The 24,456-nt window shown below is 34.0% G+C and overlaps 1 protein-coding gene across 1 annotated transcript in view; it reads left to right on the top strand.

Annotated features, from left to right (window-relative positions):
* Ero1b (endoplasmic reticulum oxidoreductase 1 beta) overlaps positions 1 to 24,456 on the top strand; it is a 45,747-nt gene that overhangs the window by 15,255 nt on the left and 6,036 nt on the right. The window contains exons 3-14 of the mRNA XM_076832076.1: positions 523 to 606; positions 4,398 to 4,439; positions 6,067 to 6,149; positions 9,820 to 9,893; positions 14,099 to 14,219; positions 14,327 to 14,373; positions 16,951 to 16,962; positions 19,593 to 19,619; positions 22,176 to 22,268; positions 22,394 to 22,640; positions 23,345 to 23,414; positions 23,586 to 23,672. Of these exons, the coding sequence (XP_076688191.1) occupies positions 523 to 606; positions 4,398 to 4,439; positions 6,067 to 6,149; positions 9,820 to 9,893; positions 14,099 to 14,219; positions 14,327 to 14,373; positions 16,951 to 16,962; positions 19,593 to 19,619; positions 22,176 to 22,268; positions 22,394 to 22,640; positions 23,345 to 23,414; positions 23,586 to 23,672 (987 nt within the window). The remainder of the gene's footprint in view (positions 1 to 522; positions 607 to 4,397; positions 4,440 to 6,066; positions 6,150 to 9,819; positions 9,894 to 14,098; positions 14,220 to 14,326; positions 14,374 to 16,950; positions 16,963 to 19,592; positions 19,620 to 22,175; positions 22,269 to 22,393; positions 22,641 to 23,344; positions 23,415 to 23,585; positions 23,673 to 24,456) is intronic.

Here is a 24,456-nt window from a genome sequence, read left to right as displayed (position 1 = left end):
TAACTGTTACACAACTCTGGGTTTTCTTTTGTAATACTGAGCTAAACTTGCAATTAAATAAACATACACTAATTTCTGTTTCCTTCAGTATATTTTAAGTTCAGGAGGAGTTCTTTTCCTGCTTCTTTGTTTCCCTGAATCCTAGCCCAGTGATTGACACACTGCATATGCTCAGTACATACTCCTTCAGAAAATGGATGCATAAGAGAACCCTGAAAAGAAGGCTGGAAGACATTATAGTAGTCCTAAATTGCTGTCAGGTGTTCTTCAGAAGAGCAGTGAATTTGAAAGTTGTTCCCTTTTTCAAGTGTCACAGGACTAATAGCCATTTATTTCAAAAATTGATATTACATTTGGGTGTCTGAAAAACTCAGTCATTTAAAATCTGAACTGTATAGGTGCCATACGAAAGGAAGCTTTTTCTGCCTACTCACTGCCATGTCACAGGTAGTCAGTGACATTTGACAAACATTCTGTAATTATAATATACGTTCACCAAAAATAATTTATTCTTTTTCTCAGGTTAATCTGAAGCGACCATGTCCTTTCTGGGCAGAAGATGGCCATTGTTCAATAAAAGACTGTCATGTGGAACCCTGCCCAGAGGTATAATAAATAAATAAAAATAAAACAATAGCAAAAAACTTGCTTAAATAACCATAACCTGTTTATTTTAGACTAATGTCAATGGATTTGAACTTTAAACATTCACATGCTTTCAGCTCTGCTTTATAACCAGATTATTGAACATTTATTTTATACTTGTCACCAAAATGGGTTTAGAGATACTTCTGGATTGGAAGTATATGTACTCTGTTTCTGAAATGGAAGGAAGGAAAATCCGAGGCCTGATGTTGGATTAAATATACTATTATTGGCTTTTATTTCATACTTTATAGAATGTTTATATCTTGTTTCATAGACCAAAATGGGGGGAAAAAGTACTGGATCCTGTACTTCAAATTTAGGATGGGAATTTCAGTGGGTAAAGTGAGAACATTTGAGGTTTGGAATTATGTTTTCATTTGGCCTTAATGAAAACACAATTAGGGGCTGGGGGTGTGGCTCAGTGGTAGATCCCTCACTTAGTATGTGTGAGGCACTGGATTTGATCGTCAGCACCACATAAAAATAAATAGATAAATAAAATAAAGGTATTAAATAAAAAAAAGGGTTCTACCTTAAAAAAAAATATCTTGTTCATGAAGGGTATGCTTTTTACCAAGAATGAAACATTTTAGACTTTGTTCCCCCCATCCCATACTGGGGATGGAACCCAGGACCTACCACTGGAGCTACTTCACTAGTCCTTAGATTTTGATATCTAGAATAAGTAGTTGTATTCTTCTCCTTTGCTAGTAATCAGTTGTAAGCTTTGTTTTTATTTTACCTTTGACTTTTGTTTAATCAGCCCAGTTTTCTGTCCTTAAAAATAGTAAAAGAAAGGGTTGGGGTTGTGGCTCAGTGGTAGAGTGCTTGCCTAGCACATGTGAGGCACTGGGTTAAAACCTCAGCACCACATAAAAATGAAATAAAAATATTATGTCCACCTACAACTAAAAAATAAATATATTTTTAAAAAGATGGTAAATTAAAAAAAATAGTAAAAAAGAAAAGCATATCCATTCTAAAAGGAAAACTCTTTTTTTTTTTTTTTTTTTTTTTGGTACTAGAGATTTAACCCAAGGATGCTTTCCACTGAGCTACATCTTCAGCCCTTTCTGTTTTTTAAATAATATATATATATATACATATATATATATTATTGATGGACCTTTATTTAATCATTTATTTATATGTGGTGCTGAGGATTAGACCTACTGCCTCGCACATGCTAGGCAAGTTCTCTACCACTGAGCCACATGCCTAGCCCACCTCTTTTAATTTTGAGATGGGGGTCTCACTAAGTTGCTGAAGCTGGCTTTAAACTTGAAATTCTCCTGCCTCAGCCTCCAGAGTCCCTGGGATTATAGGTGTGTACCACCTCACCTGGCAAATCATTTTTTGAAACATTTTTTACTTTTGAGACAATTCTTTCCTAAATTGCCAAGGCCTGCCTCAAACTTGTGTTCCTCCTGAGTCAGCCTCCCAAGTTGCTGCAAGTTGCTGGGGAATGAAATTGACCAAATTATACTATTATATTGTGTGTATGTATAAATATGTAACAATGAATCCCAAAGTTATGTGTAATTGTAATGCACCAGTAAAAAGGTAAAAAAGAAACTATTTCTTACCATAAAATTAACATCAATAAAATACTGATGTCTAATCTATAAAACTGAATTATAGCAAAAACTGTTAAAAAAAAATTTTATAAAATGTTAGGCAAGTTCTCTGTCATTGAGCCCCATATCCAGCCCTACTTTGCCCATTTTTAAATGAAGTTTTTTCTTACTGCTGAGTTTGAGTTGTAAGTTATTTGGCTTTGATATAGATTATGTATTTCTAAGTTGTTTGCTTTCCAAGTCAATTCACTGTCTATCATGGATTATCCTCCTTTGTTAAGTTTCTAATAATAATAAACTATTTAGTCAGCTTTTTTTGCTGCTGTGACTGAAAGACCTGACAAGAATTTTAGAGAAGAAAAAGTTTGGTGCTCATGGTTTCAGAGATTTCAATGGCTCTAGTTTGACGCTTATGATTTCAGAGGTACTCTTGTTGCTCTGGGTCCGAGGTGAGGCACAACACCATGGTGGAAGGGTTTTGGAGGAGGAAAGCAGCTCAGACATGGCAATAAGGAAGTGGAGAGAGAGCTCCATTAACCAGGGGAAAAAATATAAACCCCAAAGCTCGTCTCTGGTGACCCACCCCCTCCAGCCACACTCTATACCTGCTTATAGGTACAACCCAGTTAATCCATGTTAGGGGATTAATGACACTGATTGTGTTAGGGAACTCATAACCCAATTATTTCACCTTTGAAATTTCTTTCATTGTCTTATACATGAGCTTTTGGGGGACAAAAACTAAAAAACTCACATCTAAACCATAACAGAAATTAAAGTGTTAAATTATAGAAGAACCCCAAACATAGGAAGTAAAACACATAGACATTTAAAGATTCCCCATTCCTTCATTCCTTTTCTCCAGAGATACTCACCTTCTTAATGATTCTTCATGTAAGATGAGGATTTTTGTATTTGTCTGTCTTTGGGGAAAAATTTATTAGGCATTTCATATTGCACCCAACCTTGTGATGCAGTTTGCTTTCTAGAATTTGAAATCTAATTTAATTGTGAAGGTTACTTTGTAGTTTACAGACTGCTTCATGTTATTTGAGTTAGTGGCAATACCAAGTCCAAGTTTTATGGTTGATTTTAGAAGTTTTTTTTTTCTTTTTTTTAAATTTACCATTGCTTTTAATAATTCTTTTTGGGGATGTTTTTGTTACTCATAGCAATTTCTGCATGACTTGTATCTAAGATTTGTTTAAGTCATTATGTTCTCCAGCAAATCTTTTATAAAGCTTCTAACTTTTAGCAAACTATACTGACTGGAGTACATACAGTGGTCAGAGGGTGCTTCCGGTTAAAATTTATTTCAGAATCCTATAACTCTGACTATCTAGATTTTACTTGAGTTTTATAATTTTCTCTCCTGCCCCCTATTAGATTTGTTAGAAAAAAATACTCAAGTGATAAAAATGTTATTTGCTGCCTATATTTTATCTATATAGTCTCATTGATTAGAGAAAATAATTTATCATGATCATTATTTGTATTCTTCATCCTGACAGGAAATATTTGTTCTGAATATTTTGTTAAAATTTATGAAATATGAACAATTTTTAATAGGTAATTTGCAGTTATTTGCTAGCCCATAAGTAGTCAAGTTTAGAATTCAGTCCTGAGTTGATCAAAGGATCAATCTGGGATTGTTTTCTTTCAGGTATGATTTTTGTTTTAAGTTCGATTTGGAAATACTTCATAAATTCATTTATTAAAGCCTAACATGAATTATTAGCTTTTTCCATTTTCAAATCCTAGATTATGTAGATTGATAAACCTTAGGGTTGCCTGTGAAATCTGATTCTTATCTTCTTGTAATCCATAATTGCCTAAATTTTAAATGTCATCTCAGCAGAAATTAAAGTTGAGCAAAGTATATGAAATATTTTTGAAAAATTTAAAAGCTTCCTTTTCTGTAGTTAGAAAGTTTATGGAAGAGTGTCAATTTTTTTAACCCTAAAAATAGTGTGAATTTTAAAGAATAAATATCATTAAAAATTATTAGAGCTGAATTTTAGACACTCTGACATACTAGTCTATAAACCGGTATAATTCTTTGCTTTTATCCCAAGAGGTATTATGAAAACATTTTGAATGAATGTGTATTTGCTCCCCGTAGGATAAAATGCTTTGAATCACTTTCTAAATTGTTGTTATTGTTCTTTTAAGAGTAAAATTCCAGTTGGAATTAAAGCCGGGCCTTCTAATAAGGTGAGTCACTTCTTCCTTGAATATTTCTGCTTTACAAAGTAACACTTGTCATTTATAATACTTGACAGGTCATTGCCGCAGAAAACCATAGTATAGTTAGTTGGGCCAGGAGATGTTTTGCCTCTGGATTCCAAATCCCTAATCCTTGCAGCAAGCTGAACGGTCCTATATTCCTAGCTCCTTTTGAAGTTATTTCAGGTCTGTCTGTGGAACTTTTAGAAGAACTTTGAACTGTAATTTAGCGTCAGATCACCTATTCAACAAGCGTTTTATCACATGGGTGCTTTTAATCTTCTCTTTCAACTAGTCTACCTGTTAAGATTCAGGATTCTATTGGATGAAGAAAATAATTAGGCTGTTTTGAGCAGAGTGCATTTTTAGATGTTGTTAAACTCCCCTTATTAAAGATTACCTTTTTGTTCTTAGGAGCATGCCATAATTAATTTTTCAATTTATATTTTTGGGTACCAGTTTACTTTTAGTTTTTCACTATTGGACGTGTGTATTGAAGATCATCATTTCCTCTTTCTGCCTTCCTCTTATGCATTCTCTCCATTTTCTTCTTGCACTTTCCCATGTATTGTATGTGCTCACTTTCTTATATCTTTGTTTCAAATCTATAATAAAACCATATAAAGGCAGTTAAAGCCCACAACATCTCCTCAATTCCATGTTTCCCCCCACCCCAGGAAACCATTTTTCTGTGGTTTTATATTCTTGTTATGCTCTTATCCAGAAGTATTATGTAGATTATTTTGTGTAAATTTTTTTAAAATTTTAGATATTTATTTATTTCTTCAGGTTGAAAACTCTTTTTTTTTTTTTCTTTCCTTCTTTGGTAGCAAATTTGGGCCTCTCTACCTCTATACTATGTGTTCCCCAGCCTTTTTTAGACAGTGTCTCACTAAGTTGCCCAGGTTGACTCAGCCTCCAAAGTAGCTGGGATTATAGACACGTGCCACAGTGCCCAGCCTTTACTTATTCTTAGGGTTTTGAATTTTTTTCTATTTTGATATCTGTGGATTTTGTTCATTCATTCTGATAACTATATAGTAGTCAGTTATATGACCTTATACGGAGTAAAAGTCCTCTATACATCAACATTTCACTTGTTTCCAGTTTTTGCTATTGCAAAAAATGATGCACTAGTATTTTGTCTCATTGTGCACATAGGTAATGTTCCTCTAGGTCTGGGTTTAGAAGTAGGATTGCTGGACCATAGGCCATGCCTGTTTCAACATAACAAGACATTAACAAATAACTCTGGAAGGTAATCCTGCCTTTTGTTTTTAAATTATTGCCTTAGATATGGTCTCATTAATAACACTGCTAGTTTTAAGAATTTATACATTTTTATTACTCTAGATTTTATTAAATTTCTATCCCAAATGAGTTTCCGGATTTGTCATCACCAATGCACTGATGCCAGTTGTTAAAATGTTCGTCTTTGCTTGTTTAATAGGTAGAAATTTGTGCCTCATTTTTATTACTATTTCTTATATATGTTAGGGATTTTGATAATAGGATGCATCTATATTTAATGTATATCTGTATTGACAGATTGTTCTGCTAGTGGAAGCTGAGCAAGAGAAAATTGTTCTTAAACTTATGGTTAACTTCCTTGCAGTACTTGAAAGTGGCAAACAATACCAAAGAATTACAAGATTGTGAGCAAGCTAATAAACTGGGAGCAATTAACAACACATTAAGGCAAGTTTAACTTAATAGTATTAAAAGATATTCTCTTGTTTAGTTTAATATCAATTGTCTTTTTTTCTTGAGATTTTGGAAAATCATTTTTGCTAAACATTAAATTTTCAGCTAATAAATATTTAATAATAATAAACTTAAATTCCATAATAGTTTTGCCTCTTTCTTGGCCTTTTTGTTCTTAAATTTCTTTGATGTATCATAAATAGCAAATATATTAAAAAGTAGAAATTTAGATTACTCAGTGGGGCTTATGGGTCTTGAAACTTTTTTATAAATAGTAGTTCAGTCTACATATTTAATTTGAATATTATATTTTGAATGATAATTTATTACCATAAGTTTCATAGATTTTTTTTTACCTATTGACTTCATTATTTACTCTAAGCAGACATTTGTTTTTGAAGGCCAATATAAATCATTTATAAATGGTTGCAGCTTATGCAGTGTAAAATAACTGAATGTAATCTGTTAGGAATAGATTATTGCAGACATTCTTTTTAACTTCTAATTGTTTGTATTTGTGCACATAATTGAAAAGACTCATAATAAATTTAGTAATCTTATTTAATATTAAAGATCTCAATATAGAAAAGTAAAAGGGATAATATAATAAATGCCTTTATAACTCTCATTTCAAATGAACAAACTTCCAGAGCAGAGAGATTGTTCTTGTCCTTCACATTTTTGCAAACAGTTGGTAATGTTTGATTACTGAATGCTATGGAAAAAAGTAAAGCAGGGAAGAAGAATGCAGAGGGCTCAGAGTGAAGCGGGTGGCACTGTTTGAAATTGAGTGGTCAGGGGAAGACCTGAGTGATAACAGGACATTTGAGTATAGTGCTGAAAAAGATGAAGACTGAAGTTACCATATGGCTGCCTGGGAGTGTGCATCCCAGGTAGTACCTGAAGTGTTCGTGAGGAGACCAGTGGCAGGGCATGCCTAGACTATGAGGAAACACAAGAATACTGGTGTGGCTGGCCTACAGGGATCAAGGGCAAAGTAGTACAAGACAAGGTCAAAAAATGTAAGGGGTGGAGGTAGAGTGGGTAGGGTGGGTGGAGATCTTGTAGAGCTTGGAAGGCACTTGTAATGAATATTGCTTTCATGGGAGTGGAATGCAAAGTGATCAAAGGATCTTGAGCACAGGAATGAGAGTGTGTTTAGGGAGCCCTATGCCATGCTGTAGAAGCCTGGTTATGAGATATTGTAGTAATCCAGGTAAGACCTATGGTGGTTAGACAGTTGATAGCAGTGGAAACTATGGGAAGTGTCAGATTCTGGACATATTTGAAGATAGGACTGACAGTATTTGCTGAAGGATTGGGTATGGAATATGAAAAAGGAGCTTTATGGATGACTGTGAGATTCATGTTCTTGAGCATAGGAAGTTTTATTTTTTTGTCTACATGTAGTATTCTATAGTATTTCCACCCTACTGTTGATATCTGGATGTTTTCCACTTAGGGAACATTTCACAAACATTTTAGTGCACGTGTGCATTTCTAGAGAGAATATTACTAGGAATGAAATTAAGTACTGCCAAATGGTTTTCCAAAATTGCTGTATCAAGTTACATAACTGCTACCAGTGCCTAAAAGTTCTTAGTTCTACATCTTCTCAAACAATTGGTACTATAATTCTTAAATGGCTTTATTTTGAGGTATTATTGGCATATAATGCAGTGCACATATTTGAAATGCATATATACACATAAAACATCGCAATTAAGACAGCTTATCATATTTGTTCCCCTCCCTTCTTACCTCCTGGTTTCTCATGCTGCTTTTTAAAAAAAATATGTGTGTGTGTGTGTGTATGTGTGTTTGTGTGTGTGTGTGGGGGTAGTTGGACACAATATCTCTATTTAATTAATTAATTTTTTTTTATGGTGCTGAAGATCAAACCCAGTGTCGCACATGCTAGGCAAGTGCTCTACCCCTGAGCCTTTTCTAACTACCCATTTCCCAGTTGAATATTATAACTCACAGCAGCATCTTTATGGAAACATTGAGTTAAGTCCAAGAAAGTCTTATGTAAATAGCTTTGCATCCATCCCCAAACTGTCTTTTTGAAAAGTTTAAATAGGTGACCTCTGGTTCCTTCTAGCCCATGTATAAATCACACTGGGTGAGCTCTGTTAGCTTTAGGTAAATATTCAGTTCTTTTCCACTAAAATGTCTTTAGGCAAGTATTAGATTGAAGTACTTAGCAAAGCCTTATCAAATAATAGTGCACAAAGAAAAATGTTTTTGCAGGTCAATCATATTGTTAACCAGAAAAAAGGAATTAACTTATTATTTTCAACATAAGATTTATCTTATTAAACTAGTTATGTCATTTTAGATCTTAGGCATTCTTGTTTGTGGTGTCATATTTCAACTGAATCAACTATGATACAAAGGTTTTCATTAACTTAATTATTCCCATTAAAAAATATCCTACAGTAAATTTAATTGAAAATTAAGTAGTGCCGCCAGCCTTAAACACTTCATTGTTTATGGTTATGTAGCAAGTTTCTCAAAATAAATTCTTGGCTGTGATAGTAATACATTTAGGGATTATCTGATTTAATACTTTATACATATTTTTTACCTTGTTTTTTCCTTTGTGAAGTGAATAAAGAAGGGAAGCAACATGATGCTTCTCTGATAGATGTTTGCCATCATGTGTTCAAGACAGAAGGCCGAATATAGATAAAAATGAATGTAGGTTAGAGTTTGAATTAATACAGTTGTTCCTTTTCAAGTTAGAAATCTTTGTCATAGATTTTGCTAAATGAGGAGATAGAATGTAAGATGAATGATAACTCCATGACGAAAGTGACTTTGGTGTAACTAATGATGGTACATTAGATTGAGAGATAGTAGAAATGCAGTTCTTGGTATTTTGGATTCTATCAATGAAAAAACAATTTCAATTTTTAAAATTCTGAAATTTTAGGAACTGAATATTTCCTACTTAAGGAAAAACAAACATTACTATAATTTCTAAGTCATTTGAAAAAGCAAGCCTGATTTTTATGTTTGTAAGTTTATGTATTTATAAATTAATTTTTAGTCAAAATTATTGGGCTGGGGATGTGGCTCAAGCGGTAGCACGCTCGCCTGGCATGCATGCGGCCCGGGTTCAGTCCTTAGCACCACATACGAACAAAGAGGTTGTGTCTGCTGAAAACTAAAAAAATAAAAATATTAAAAAAATTTTTTTTAAAGTATTTAAAAAAATTATTAATATTTTAATGGTACTGGGGATTGAACCCAGGGATACTCTACCACTGAGCTACATCCCCAGCCCTTTTTAAAATTTTAAGACAGGTTCTTATTAAGTTGACTAAGATGGCCTTGATTGAACCTGGATCCTCCTGCCTCTGCCTCCTGAGTAGCTTCGATTACAGACATGCTGTACAGTGCCTGCCTCAAATTGTTTTGGAGCCAGGGATAATAATCATTTTAATATAGTTAAGAAATATAAATCACTTGTGGAAATTACTATATCTGTGTTTTTCATATGACTTGTTTTCATTATTCGTGTAACCACTAATAATGGAATTTGTGATTCATCTAATAAAAAATGACCTTAGACTATTATTTTAATTATACTTGAATACATTGTTAGAATTTTTAACTCCAAGTTGAAAGATTTTTCTTCTTATTCCTCTTTCCTTAGTAATCAAAGCAAAGAAGCTTTCATTGACTGGGCAAGATATGATGATTCACAGGATCACTTTTGTGAACTTGATGGTAATAAAAAAAAACTGTTGTAATTAGATTATCTTAACTTTAACCTTTTTAGTAAGACATTTAAATAAAAATATAATTTGAATTACAGCTTAACACTGGATTTTGCTATGTAGGTCTTATTTATAACAGCATATATGGAGAACCTGTGTTCCTGGTGTTAAGCGCCTTAAATACTTTTGTCTTTACAGCTAGCTTAATGGGTATATATAATTTTATATCTGAGAAAACTGAGTGTCAGAAAGATTAAACAACTTGCTCCAAATCACACTAGCAAGAGGCTGAGGCAGAATTCAGTCCTGAATTCAAAACCTGTGTTCTCTCCACTGCAACGTACCACGTCTTATGCAAATTCATTTGAAGACACTTGGTTATAATATGTGAACATATTATAAAATGTTTACACTGGAATTTGCTGGAAGTTTCAACAAACTCATATAAAGATGCCCTCCAATATTGGGAGGATGATAATTGGACTTCTCCACAGCAGTGTCTCTTTCCAAGAAAAAACACACAGAATACTATTCGGCAGAGCAACTACCACTTCCTTAACAGAAGGTAATTGCTGTGACTCAAAACTTTTGATTTATAGGGTATTTCCATAGAGTTGCTGTATAGTCTGAAATCATTCATTTGGCCTCTTCTCACCTTTTATTTTCGCATTGTTAAATTTTTGGTGGCAGGGAAGAATTGGGTTTAAGCATGCACAGTTGGAAATGGATAGAAGTTTTTTGAATTCTTCAAAGATCTAAAGTAATCATACCAATTTATAAATGTTTAAAAAGGGTTCACAGGTAGAATTGTGCTATTCTATTAATTGTGCTATTAATCTGTGAAGTATATTATAGTGGGCTTCTACTATAGGATGGTGAATTGAGAAGAACAATGGAAGATGGAATGTTATCATGGTTTATAAATTTCAGCAAAGAAATTAAAAATATTTGCGAGATTTCTTTGCTCATTTGTATGTATATACATAATGCAATTAAGGAAATAGTCTCCATTATGATACTTAGAATTGGCAGGTTTTGTCAGCAAGACATTATATTAAGAACTCTTATCACTGCTTATGCTTATTTAGTCTTTTGTTCTAATTGAGTTTAGTGTTTAACACTATGGTTACTTTTTTTTCCAATTTATCATTTTACCTGTTTGATTAAAATAAAATAATTCAATCATGGTTATTTAATAGGTTTTATGATTAGTCATTTCTGTAAATATATATATTATAGTAAATTTGGTATTTTATAAAAATACTATTTAGTTGCAAGCATTATTTGTACAAATAAGTTGATGTGCTATATTTCCCATTATTAAATACATGTTAACTATTTTTTAAAACATTAGTTTCTTAAATTGCTGAAATGAAAGAGATATCCTGTAAGAATTTAAATAAAATAAAATCACTCTTTAAGATTTTTAGGATTACATATTTAAAATAGGAATTTTTATATTTTATGTAATTCTTATGCAAATAAAACCATGCTCCTCACTAATTGGGTTGCTGCTACTCTTTTGCATAGTAATGTTCATCTGTTTCCCAGTGATTTATAGATAATTTTTTATTATAGTCAGTGAAGATTTTAGAATCATTGTTTAATTATTCCTGTTATCAAAATTCAGTAGAAGAAAATGAACCCCAGTTTATTAGGGAAAATATCCATGTTTCTGTTTCTTGCTGTTTTGTTGTTGGTGTTGTCTCTGAATGGAAGATGATCTCTAAAGATCAAATAGTTTTTAAATAATTTGGCAGTTTAATAGTCACTAAGGTAAGCTGCCCTTCCTACCCTACTCTTATTTTTTGCTATTGTCTTTATTCACGGCATGACTCCTCTCTGGTTCATGTTTCTGCTCAAATGTCAAAGAAGGCTTCTCTCATGTCTATACAGAATAGTAACCAGGGTCACTCTCAGACTCTCTGCACTTCTGGTTTCCATCCACCCATCCCCCGCCCCCCACTGACAACCTCCTGATAATATGTGGCCTTTTATTTAGGCTGTGCGTTCATGGTCCTCTTCAGTTAGATTGTGAGCTGCTCAAGGGCAAAGGGCTTTCTCTTGCTGGCTCTCTACTGTATTAGTGCCTAGAATAGTGCCTTAGGTGCTTAATAAATATTTGTTGAATGAAGTAATTGGTTCATAAATCACCTAAATGGCATGATAGGTTTTTATTTTCCTTTTTTCCCCTGAAAACATGTTTATTAATACATTTAAAGTACTGTTTAGAACAGTAGTTTTAAAATCTGAAGTTCTAAATGACTTGACAGCTTTATAAACTTAGATTCTCCTCTACTGTGTAGACCTTGTTTTAATAGTTAGTAGCAGTCTGGGATAGGATTGATGATGGAGGGCTGTACGCTTAAACTTGAGTTCATAACATAATATTTTAAATATAAGCAAAAACCTGAATCCTAAATTGATTATTCTATGTTAATATAATGTTTTAAGAGGTTGGTGGGTGTCAGGACAGGGCTGAATATCTGACACACTAGAAAATGTGGCATGACCTTAAAAGCATTACTATTAAACTAGGGCAGTGAAAGGCAAATTCACTTGAGAAAAATGGTATTCTTAAGGAGGAGGAATAAGACAATAGTTCAATTTGATGAATTCCCATAATTAGAAATCTTCATTCAGTGAAAGTCATTGAATCCCTAGGTAATGACATATACAAAGAACAGCTTTGTAGAGGGAGGAAAAAGAGAAAATTTTCTTGAGGGAGGACATAGTACTGGGGGCAGAGGTCCTCTGTAGGCCACTTTTTGTCCCAATGTAAGTTAACTGTTTACTGTGCTTTTATTTATATAATGGAATATCTATAATTCTAGAGATAGAAATAGAGCCAATATCTTATTTTTAAAGTATGTTTCCATTTTCTGTGTTAGACACTACCATCTAATAATGGCAATTTGCAGTTACCTTTGTATTTTTTCTGTATCATAAAATAGCTGATAATCCTTGGAAGACACGGATCAAGGTACCAGTTTCCCTTTATTCCCAACCGTGGTCATCAAATGTCCAATGAGTTTTGTTTACTGACAGGAAAGTATACTGTTAGATAAGGAAAGGAAGAAGGACAGTAGTAATCACATTTGGCCCCCATTGTAAGCCATATGTCTGTGTACTGTTTATTTAATCTCATGCCATCAAAAGGTAGTGAGAAATACATGTATGCCAATGTATGTGAGACTTGTGGAGCATAGTTACAATAATTTTATGGTCAGAAGTTTTTTTTAGGTATGAAATTGTATGTTTTCTTTTTTGACTGGGAATGTGAGCCTTAGTAATTAAGAATGTTTTTCTTTTTATCTCTGTTAAAATGTCCAAATAGTAGAGATTTAGGAAATCCTTATTTGGGTTTCATTGTGGAAAATAGTCAATTTTACATGTTCAACAAATTTTTGAAAATTGCTCCTACCATGAACGAGTTTGAGAGTAAAAAAAAAAACCACAATATGTTAACACTAGTAAAATGTAAGATTTTTAAAAACTAGAACATTTCTCTATGAATAATTGGAGTTGAATCACAAAGTTATTGAGCCAATTGCTTTTTAAGACCTATGAAGAGAGAGAGAGTAGCAGCGACCTTTTTTTTTTTTTTTTTTTTTTTTTTAATGGCATTAAGAGTTGAAACCAGGAATACTCTGCCATTGAGTTCAATTCCCAGCCTTTATTAATTTTCTGTTTTTGAGACAGGGTTTCACCAAATTTCCAAGGTTGGCCTTGAATTTGTGGTCCTTCTGCCTCAGCCTCCCAAATAGCCAGGATTATAGGCATGTGCCATTGCACTCAAGGAAATCTGTATTTTAAATATAAAATGTCTTAAAATCAGTTTCTAAGCCCATGGTAGTTGGGTGTATACTTAGAGAAGAAATCATATAAAACAATAGAACTAGTTATGGTTCTGTTAGATCTTTTCATTCCTAGGTGGCTAAAACTAATAAGGTGAGGGATGTTAATTTTCTTAAGAGCACTGAGTATCCAAAGGAAAGGGAAAAGTTGCTTTTTTGTTTCAGATAATTTGTCCAAGTTTTACAAATGCTGGGTCAAGTACAGTCACAAGTGTGTGAACCACTCTACCATGTAAGTTGGCAGTGACTTGAAAAGCAGCATTTTCCAAGCTTTTGGGTAGCTTTGTTTGCTTTATAATGCCAAATTCTAGGCAAATGGTGAGACATGGATGACTTTTATGAATCATTTCTTGTTCAGATGAGAGATCTCCTGCTGCTCAGTATGTAGATCTGTTGCTGAACCCAGAGCGTTACACCGGCTATAAGGGGTCCTCTGCGTGGAGAGTGTGGAACAGCATCTATGAAGAGAACTGTTTCAAGTAACAGGGAGGAGGGGGGGGGAAGAGGAGATATTTATTTCTGTTCTGAAAAGATTATGTATAAAAGTCAAACCATTTTATGTTTTGGGTTTTGTGTTCTTTTTTAGGCCTAGATCTGTTTATCGTCCTTTAAATCCTCTGGCCCCAAGTCGAGGTGGGTTTTTATACATTTTCATGCTTTTAAAAATTGTTTATATTTTTTATTTTATATTTTTTAATTTGAATGATTTACAAAATATGAAATTATTTTGTAAGTAAGTCTTAAGATTCCTATACATCTTCTATAATTATCATTTTTTGAGTGCCTGCTATGTGCCAGCCCTAAAATAGGAACTTTACATAGAATAAATTAGAATATGTGAATAATCCACATACACCAGAGCTTTCCTGGGAAACTTTTAAAAATTTGAGTGCCCTGTAGCAGTGAAGGACCTAGGCATCCATGTTTTTTAAATTCAGCAGATGGTTCCATCGTGCAGCTCAGTTTCAAAACCAGTGGCTCATCACAGTGCTTCTGAACCTGTGTGTGTGCAGATTCCCTCACAGCCTGGTGGGTGAACAATAGGTCTGCTGCTGTAGGCGTTGGTGGGGCACAGGGTCTGGATAAGCTCCCATGCACTGCCTGGAGTGCTCACCCCCCAGCACATTTTGAACAGGAAGAGAAAGAATTGAGGCACTCAGACTGCACTCAGCAGAGCTCTACACCCCATTGTCCTGTAGGGGCCTGTTGCTACATGGACCACTTAAAATGTGGCCAGTGTGAAACTAAGTTGTAAATTTTATTTACTTTTAATTCATTCAAATGTAAGAGTGTAAGATACTGTTGCAGCTAAACAGAGTTGTCTTGGTAGTTTGTTTTAGTAGGTAACATCAGTGCAATGCCATGTGCACTTTTTACTTTGAAAAAAGTGACTGTTAGAAAAGCTTTAGGTGATGTGTGGCTGGAGTGATACTCTGACCAACAGCATTGCTGAAGTCAGCTGGCATGTACTCATTTTGTCCTCAGTGAAAAATCAAACCCTGGGAACAACCCTCTTATTGACCTGCCAGTCCAATGTTTTCTTTAGACCAGGATTAAGAAATTGAATTTCCTGGTCTAGATTTGAATCTTTGGCCTTTCTCAGGGCCACATAGACTTGGAAAGATTGAATGCATAGGCTGCTTGTAGATGCTCACTCTCAAAATGAGGGAAATGTTCTCCAAATTCATTCTGAACTGCCTGGAGAAGGGAATTGGACCTTGAAAAAGGCTGGCATGCCTTCTTACCCTTTTACTGCTTTTACCTTAGAACTTTTCTCTTTCAACCTAAATGTTTTTAATTATACAATTTTTTAATATTTATATTTTTTAGTTTTAGGTGGACACAGTATCTTTATTTTTTAATTTTTATGTGGTGTTGAGGATCGAACCCACCACCCCGTGCATGCCAGGCGAGTGCGCTACTGCTTGAGCCACATCCCCAGCCCCCAATTTTTTAATATTTATTTTTTAGTTGGACACAATATCATCTTTATTTCACTTATTTATTTTTATATGGTGCTGAGGATCGAACCCAGGGCCTTGCATGTGCTAGGTGAGCGCTCTACCGCTGAGCCCCAGCCCCATTAATTATACAAAATTTTATAAAAATTGAAGCAACAGAAGTTATATAAAGTGAAATGGAAAGCCTCCTCCCTTGCTTTCTGTTCCACAGTAGAGTTTGGAAGGAATTCTTCCAACCTTTTCCATGGTTACCTTTTCTACATTTAAAGCAGAAATACAATCATTCACTTAAAACCACCAAGTACTGGGGCTGGGATTGTGGCTCAGCGGTAGAGCGTTCCCCTAGTACGGGTGGGACCCGGGTTCGATCCTCAGCGCCACATAAAAATAAAGGTATTGTGTTGTATCCATCTATACCTAAAAAATAAATATTAAAAAAAAACACCAAGTAATAAGAAACTCATTTCCATGTTATGATAAATCAGTCATGAAACTGCTAGAAAAGAAGAGAGGAACGAAATCGTTATGATAGTGAAAGAAGAGGAGAAAGGAAGGAAAAAAGTATGAAAGAAGAAAAAGCTAGGCCAGAGGAGAGGCTGGGCTCCAGCTGTCACAGCTTTCCTGAAGTAGTTCCACAGCTCTTGCTAATCTGCTTGCAAGCTGTCACCACTGAAATGCTAGTGGAGAGCTCTTCAGCCTTCTCAGCTCTGTTTCTCTGCGTGATTCCTGAGTTGTAATAGCTAGGCTTCTACAGCTATTTTTCTAAAAGTTTTTGAGCACCAGAACATTTATTTCCCTCCAAAACACAAAGTGGTCCATCAGAGATCCTCAAATGAAGCTGGCAGAAGTGATCTGTGGAGCCGAGAGCCTAGCCTCCTGGCCTTTTCCCACCTCTTGTGGCCCAGGGGCAGGCCTTCCCTGACATTAACAAGAAGGGCTGTGTTAGAGAGCAGTAATGGGAGAGAAGCTACTGTATACCCTTGCTAATTACTGAAATTAGGGGTCTTTATGGTTGTTTTAGTCACTTTGTGATGTCTTATTTTTTGCATAAAACATGGAAATCTTTAGCCTATATATTCTTATTATGCCATGTTTCAGGATGACTAAACACTGACCAAGGTTTTTGATACAAGGAATACTTTAACAATAAATTTTAATCCAATATTTAAAAAGGATCATTTTGGAACCTGAACTAAATAGAACCTGAAAATGAAGGCATTTTCTAAAATTTTTTATTTTTCTCTTTTAGGTGAAGATGATGGTGAGTTGAAACTCTTGTTTTTTATGTTGATTCCAAGTATAGAAGAAATGTTTTCAATTATCAAAATTGGATTTTGATTCAAGAGAAAATGTTGATCCTTCTTTTTTTTTTTCCTTCAGAAAATAGCTGCCAGTGACTGACAGAAAACAAGATTTTTAAAAATAAAGTTATTCTGTGTTAAAAATATAAAGACCATTTATCTAAGTCTATAATATAGAAATCGGCTTCACATTCTAAGTTTCCTACTTTCTGGTTATTAAAATCTATTTGAATATATTCTGAGGAAATGTAGTACAGTTAACATAGTTTTACCTATAATGTTACCTCTTTATTTTCTTCCTGACTTTTTTTTTTTTTAAAGAGAGAGTGGGGTGGGGAGAGAGAGAGAGAATTTTTGAATATTTATTTTTTAGTTCTCGGCGGACACATCTCTGTTTGTATGTGGTGCTGAGGATCGAACCCGGGCCGCACGCATGCCAGGCAAGCGCACTACCGCTTGAGCCACATCCCCAGCCCTCTTCTGACTTTTTAACATCAGTTCTCAGTGTAATACTTAATGAACAGTTGCTTACTTCAGGTGACTGAATGAACATCCATCATAAGATACCCCAAACAGCTGAGGTAGTGACTTCAGTTGAATGTTTTCTTATCTGTGATCAAAATCAATGCATTGGGTAGGATAGGAGATGGGCAGAACACTGGGCCTTCCCTCAGGAACTGACATGCATAGGAAGAATGATAAGCACTCTGCTTTATAATGAAGCTAAGGGGAGAAGTGTGTGGTTACTGCTATAAACTGGAAGTGGTGCAGCTCCTCAGGTAAAGCAAGTCATATGCTGCTGGAGGGATATAGGAAAGCTAACTGGAGGTGGTGGCTTTTGAGAAGAATTTTAAGTTAAGGAACAGATTTGGACAATACAAACTTGGAGGAAATAGCATGAGCCTACAAGATGAGCAAGGAAAAGTCAAAAAGCCTGTTGGGAGACAATAAGACCACCCTGTTAGCAGTAGGAAAGACTATGTTATTGGTCCTTTAAAGTGCTGGATAGAGGTCAAACTATTGAAGACTGAGATTTATCAGGTAGAGTTGAGATTTTTTGAATAAATGGTTGAGATAATAATGATCCTTGGTAAGTTTAAGTTGAATGAATGACTTTCTAGAGAGATGTTTGTATAGTTTGTAAAGTATTAAAACTTAGGAGGCAAAGGAAGTCCCATCATGGAATTAATCTCCTAGACTCTTTACCGAGCTTCTCTATATATTAGGTTTCTGTCACTCTTTTCTAAATTAAAAATAAATATATAGGAATTTAAAAGTATAATAAAAATTTTATCCTTGACTGACATCTTTTTTTTCCTTCTAAGAACAATATTGGTCCAGGAATAATTCTTTTTTAGTTGACAAAAATTATATATATTTTTATGTCCAGCATGATGTTTTGAAGTATATTCATTGTAGAATGGCTAAAACAAGCTAATTATTATATGTATTTCCTTACCTTTGTGTGTGTGTGTGTGTTGCTGGGAATTGATTCCCAGTGCCTTGTGCATGAGAGGCAAGCACTCTACCAGTTGAGCTGTATCCCCAGCCCCTAACTTATTTTTGAGTGGCAACACTTAAAATCTTTTTGCAGCAGTTTTCAAGAATATGATACATTGATATTAACTGTAGTCATCCTGTTGTACAGTAGATTTCTTGAACTTACTCCTACTATCTGAATTTTTGTATGCTTTGCTATTCTTCTGAACCCTAGAAATAGATATTGTGACATTAATATACAAATTAGTTAAGCTCCTTTCTTGTCTGTTCATTTGCTTTTCTGAAGAATCATTGAAAATTAAAGGTTTTAAAAATTATCCCTTGAAACTTAGATAATTGAGGAAGTATGTCTAGCTTTATTGGCAGAAGGTAAGTGAAGTAATTAATAATTTGATTTTTGTATTCACTATTTTTTCTGGAATTTATAAAAATACTGTGATTTTTTTTCATTAAAAGCAAACTTATCCTCATGCTTTTGGATATTCAAACCTTCAAAGAATTAAGTTTTACTTAATATTGAGACTGAAGTGTTTTATTTTTATTTTTATTTTTTAAAGAAAGAGAGAGAGAATTTTTATTATTTTTTAGTTTTGGGCGGACACAACTTCTTTATTTGTATGTGGTGCTGAGGATTGAACCCAGGCCACACGCATGCCAGGCTAGCACGCTACTGCTTGAGCCACATCTCCAGCCTGAAATGTTTTTTATAAACATTTTTAATGATCAAAATATCATTTATATGAACATTTTCCAAGGGCTGGGGTTGTAGCACAGTGTCTAAAATAGAGCGCTTGGCTAGCACACATGCGGCCCTGGTTCAATTCTCAGCACCACATAAAAATAAACAAAATAAAGGTATCTATTTACAACTAAAAGTATTTTTTTAAAAAACATTCTCCAGAGTTACTTAAGTTATTTGGGGGCTTTATTTTATAGAATCATATGCCTGTTTTCCATTTCACCCAAATAAGACATTTTTAGAGATAACTGTTAATCTCTCATAATAAGTATTTTATAGACCTAATTCATTCTAATTTATAAATGAACATTTAAAATATTTTAACCTGATTCTCTCTCTCTCTCTTTCTAGGAGAATCATTCTATACATGGCTAGAAGGTAAACTTAATGTCTGTTTTTAAAATTTATTGGCTTTTTGTACAAAGATATATTTAGTATGTTTTTGTAAGTTTTATTACCTAGACAACAAATTTTGACAGTGTTTAAAAGAAATTAGCACATATTTTTAGGTTGTTATTTTTGGGGACAAAATTATATGAAAAGTTTGAGGATAGTGGTCTGCCAAAAGCCAATGTGTGATTACACAGTCCAGATACGATCATTAGGTTTCCATAACTGTTCCCTAGTCTTATTCATTTTGTATGTAGTGCTCAACCAAACTATTTTTCTAGTAACCAGTAAGCAAATCTGATTTTAAATAGAGGCATTCACCTTGGAAGGAAGTACTTTTTATGTGTAAAATGAGGGGAAACATATTGAATCCATAAGGTTCTAAACATGTTTGCCCATGTTAATATAGTCCAGATTTCTCTAATTAAAATTAAGATAAAGCATTATAGATCTCAGTGTATTAGATGTTTTAACATTCCTTTATATTCTATAATGAAATATAAAATGTTACTGATAGAAAACTGAAATGCTCTCTCCTGCCCACCCCTGGCCAAAGGTGTAGACAGAGGTTTATTTAGGAAAGTAAGTACATATTTAAGGGAGAAGGGGGTGACAGTCTCAAAAGAGGTGCTTTTGGGGTGAAATGAGGAATATGCACTCAAGGGAGAAGCAGGCCCTCTCCAGAGGGAGAGATAGCATACCTGTTGGTGTGAAGTGAAACAAGATTGTTGAGGGCTATAATCAAGTCAAGATGGTGCCTGGCACTTTGCCAGGACGAGTGGTCTGTGAAGCAACGCCAGCAAGCCATTAAAATGATGAGGATTCCTTATTGGTTGACTGCTGTATCTAGTTTATGTTAATTAAGTTAAGCTGTGTGTAATTAGTTAAGTATATATACCTCTGCTGTCCGGCAGAGAAGCGGCTCCTGCTATCTCGGGGGCCGCTAATTTGAGTTCTCAGTTCAGTTCCTGCTGAGTTCACTTGCAGTAAAGTAGTTCCCGATTCAACCTTCAAGTTGCTTGTCACCTCTCGGTTATTTAACCCAGCCGGACTACGGCACAACAATTTGATCATTTTGCTACTTGATAACAGATTTGATGAAAATTTTTATTTCCATGTTATGTTAAATCTATTCATAGTGTGTTTTACTAAATCTATTCATAATTTGTATCCCTTTTATTATAACATTCAAAACTGTCCTTATTTTTAGGAGAAAGCTATATAGTAAAACTTAGTTTGTACCTTTTGGTTTTTATCCATGACAATTTAAGTATTCTAGCAAGAATTCTGAATTAGAGAATGAGATCTGAAAAGAATTTTTTTCCTATTTGAGGCTGCCTCCTCTGTGGTAGGGCACAAAGAGTAAATTAATGATCTGAAAGATCTTGACAAGATTCAAAGTAACCCACATAGATATTCTTACACTGAGAAAATTTGCCCAGTCTATAAAATGAGACTGTACCTTACTTTCCAATATTGAAGCTTATTTCCCCCATGGAGAAGTATTTCAAAACAAAACAAAACAACAAACTCTGTTGGGTAGTGAAAAAGGGAAATGATGCTCTGCATCCACTGGATTCTTAAAACTTGTTATTCTCCGTTTTCATATATTTTAAAAAATTTTTTATAAAGAATATTACTTCATCATGATGTGTGCTCAGTAAATTCTTAGGCTTAGTCATAGAAAGCCAGTGCTGTTGCCTTCTGGGAGCTTGCCAGTCGCATCCTGAGAGTGTGCACCTGCAGGAGCCTGGGCTTTTTATCTTACTCTGCATTAAGTTTTCATCATAAGTCAGTTTATTCTAAAGCTAGAATCTATGTTGTCTTCCAGTAAGAGAATCTAAATCTAATTGTTTATGTATTAATTCTCTATTTTTAATGTCCTTGCATCTTTAAAATAAGTCCATGTAAATGGAACCACCATTTGACCCTGTTATCTCACTCCTTGGCTTATACCCAAGGGACTTTAAATCAGCATACTACAGTGATGTAGCCACATCAATGTTTATAGCAGCTCAATTCGTAATAGCTAAGCTATGGAATCAACCTAGGTGCTCCTCAATAAAGAAAATGGGGAATATATATACACAATGGAATATTAGCCATAAATAAGAATGGAATTATGGCATTTGCTGGTAAATGACTGGAACTGGAGACTATCATGTTAAATGAAATAAGCCAATCCCAAACAACTAAAGGCCAAATGTTCTCTCTGATATGTGATACACAGTAAGGGGATGGGGAGAATAGAAGTTCATTGCATTAGACAAAAAGGAAGAAAGGGGGGGATGGGAATAGGAAAGATAGTAGAATGAATCATACATAACTTTCCTATGTTCATATATGAATACATGACCAGCATGTACAACCACAAGAATAGGAAGCTATACTCCCTGTATCTGTAATATGTCAAAATACATTCTACTGTCATTTATAACTAAAAAGAACAATTAAAAAATTTTAAAGTCCATGTACTGAATCTCATTGATTCAATATCTCTTATCTAAATGGGCATGATTTCTTTTTCAATATTTTTCTAAATAGGTTTGTGTCTGGAGAAGAGAGTCTTCTATAAACTTATATCAGGACTTCATGCCAGTATCAATTTACATCTATGTGCGAATTATCTTTTGGAAGGTAATTAGATTTTTAAGTGGAGATTTTGCCTTCTATTAGTGTAAAGGTTATTGGGGGAAGTACATATTCTTTAGAATGAAACATCCTCTTTAGTAAAAGAACATAATGTATTTCTCTCTCTCTAGAAACCTGGGGTAAACCTAGCTGGGGACATAATATCAAAGAATTTAAGCGCCGCTTTGACCCTGTGGAAACAAAGGGAGAAGGTCCAAGAAGGCTGAAAAATCTGTACTTTTTATACTTGATTGAGCTTCGAGCTTTGTCAAAGGTGGCCCCCTATTTTGAGCGTTCAATTGTTGATCTTTACACTGGAAATGTAGAAGATGATGCCGACACCAAGAGCCTTCTACTGAGTATATTTCAAGATACCAAGTAAGAATCCTGAATTCTATTCAGATGAGGTGGTTCTTGAATGGCAATAAAAACTGACTACTAAAAGTCAGAAAAAGAAAATCAGAACTGAGAAGGCAAATAAATGATCAATGGAATGGTAGCATTTGAAATTATTTCTAAAAATGCTAACTACAAGCATCTATAAAGCTTGGTTGCAGAAAGTTCCACACTTGAGAGCAGGCTATGTTTTATTTATTTTTAATTGATTTTATTTTTTTAAATATATGGCAGTGGAATGTATTACAATTCAAGAGCAGGCTATATTTTAAAATATGACAGGATTTTATGTAGTACCAAAATTTAATGATCTTTCTACCAATTTTATGTTTGTCCCGTTATTTAAACTTGGGTGGTATTATGCTTAGTCTATAAAACTTAAGTTTACTGGTTAATATGAGCATGGAGAATTAGATCAAGAAGTACTTAAATTATTACGTTTTTTAAAAGAGTGTTGTGTATTTTTCACAGATTTTCATTTTTTAGATATTTTGTCATGTAATTTCTTTAAAATGTTAATCTTTAAAGCTTTGTCTTTATTAAATATGTGAATTCTTTGTCACCTTCCTGTGTTATAAGACAATATGAATTTTAAATATTTACAGGGAAGAAAAGTCTACCAAAGCTCTAAGGTGCCTGAGTTTTTCATCTGTAACTTACTAATTATAATATTGTCTTTCCATCAGGTCATTTCCCATGCATTTCGATGAGAAATCCATGTTTGCAGGCAACAAAAAGGGGGCCAAGACATTAAAGGTAAAAAAAAAAAAAAAAATTATTGAATGGGGGAGCTGGTGGGGATCTGTTTGCTGTTGTCTTTTAATCTTGCTCATCTAGATCCTTTTGTTCTCCAGTTCTCTGTAGTTAATTTTGTAGTTAATTTGATTTTAAAAGATTAGTAGACTGAAAATATTTTCTGCATGATAGGAAGAATTCCGGTTACATTTCAAGAATATTTCCCGTATTATGGACTGTGTTGGATGTGACAAATGCAGATTATGGGGAAAATTACAGGTATGTGTGATGTCTTTTCTTTTGAAATCAAAATTTTCCATCGAGTTCAAAATTTTTATTAGAATGTCCTCATTGTTCATTGCATTAGAGTTTAGAAATAGGCAGATCCAAAGTGCAGTTTTGTTTATTTTTTTACTTTTTAAATAACTATTTATTTTTTAATGTAGTGCTGAGGATTGAACCCAGTGCCTCACACATGCTAGGCAAGCGCTCTGCCACTGAGCCACAACCCCAGCCCCAGTTTTTGTTTTATTTATGAAAAATATCATTAAACTGTGTTACATGCACATGTATAAAGATGTTTTTTGTAGTCTGTGTTAATGATTTTAGTTTTATTGTATCTGTGTCTATTGATACAATGTTGGATTCATTTCTAAAATTGGTGATTGTGAATAGAGTTATATATGTTTACATAAAAGGTAAAATATAATTATATAAAAGTTAAATATCCAATTTTGGTCATTGAATTTGTTTCAGTAGTCACAAGAGACCACCTAAGGACAAAATGTGAAAGCTCTGCTAGGTAGGTCTGTTACCCTGAACAATGAAAACGGATTATTTGATGTTTTATCTTATTTTCTTTAAAAGAGGATAAGTAGTTACAAAAAATCAAGAGACTGTTATTTTAATTGAGGCTACACTGAAATAAAAATTATCTTTTCCTCTGGTGCTGATAATTGAGAAATTAATGAGTATACTTATCACTAATAACCTCTAAGGTTTGAATTGCCTAGATTGTTTTTTAAAGAAAAAAAAAACAAAAGCAAGAAAAAGCTTTCATTGG

The sequence above is a fragment of the Callospermophilus lateralis genome, chromosome 13 (assembly GCF_048772815.1).
Source record: "Callospermophilus lateralis isolate mCalLat2 chromosome 13, mCalLat2.hap1, whole genome shotgun sequence".
NCBI classification, from domain to species: domain Eukaryota; kingdom Metazoa; phylum Chordata; class Mammalia; order Rodentia; family Sciuridae; genus Callospermophilus; species Callospermophilus lateralis.
This window is presented reverse-complemented; position numbering and strand designations above follow the sequence as displayed.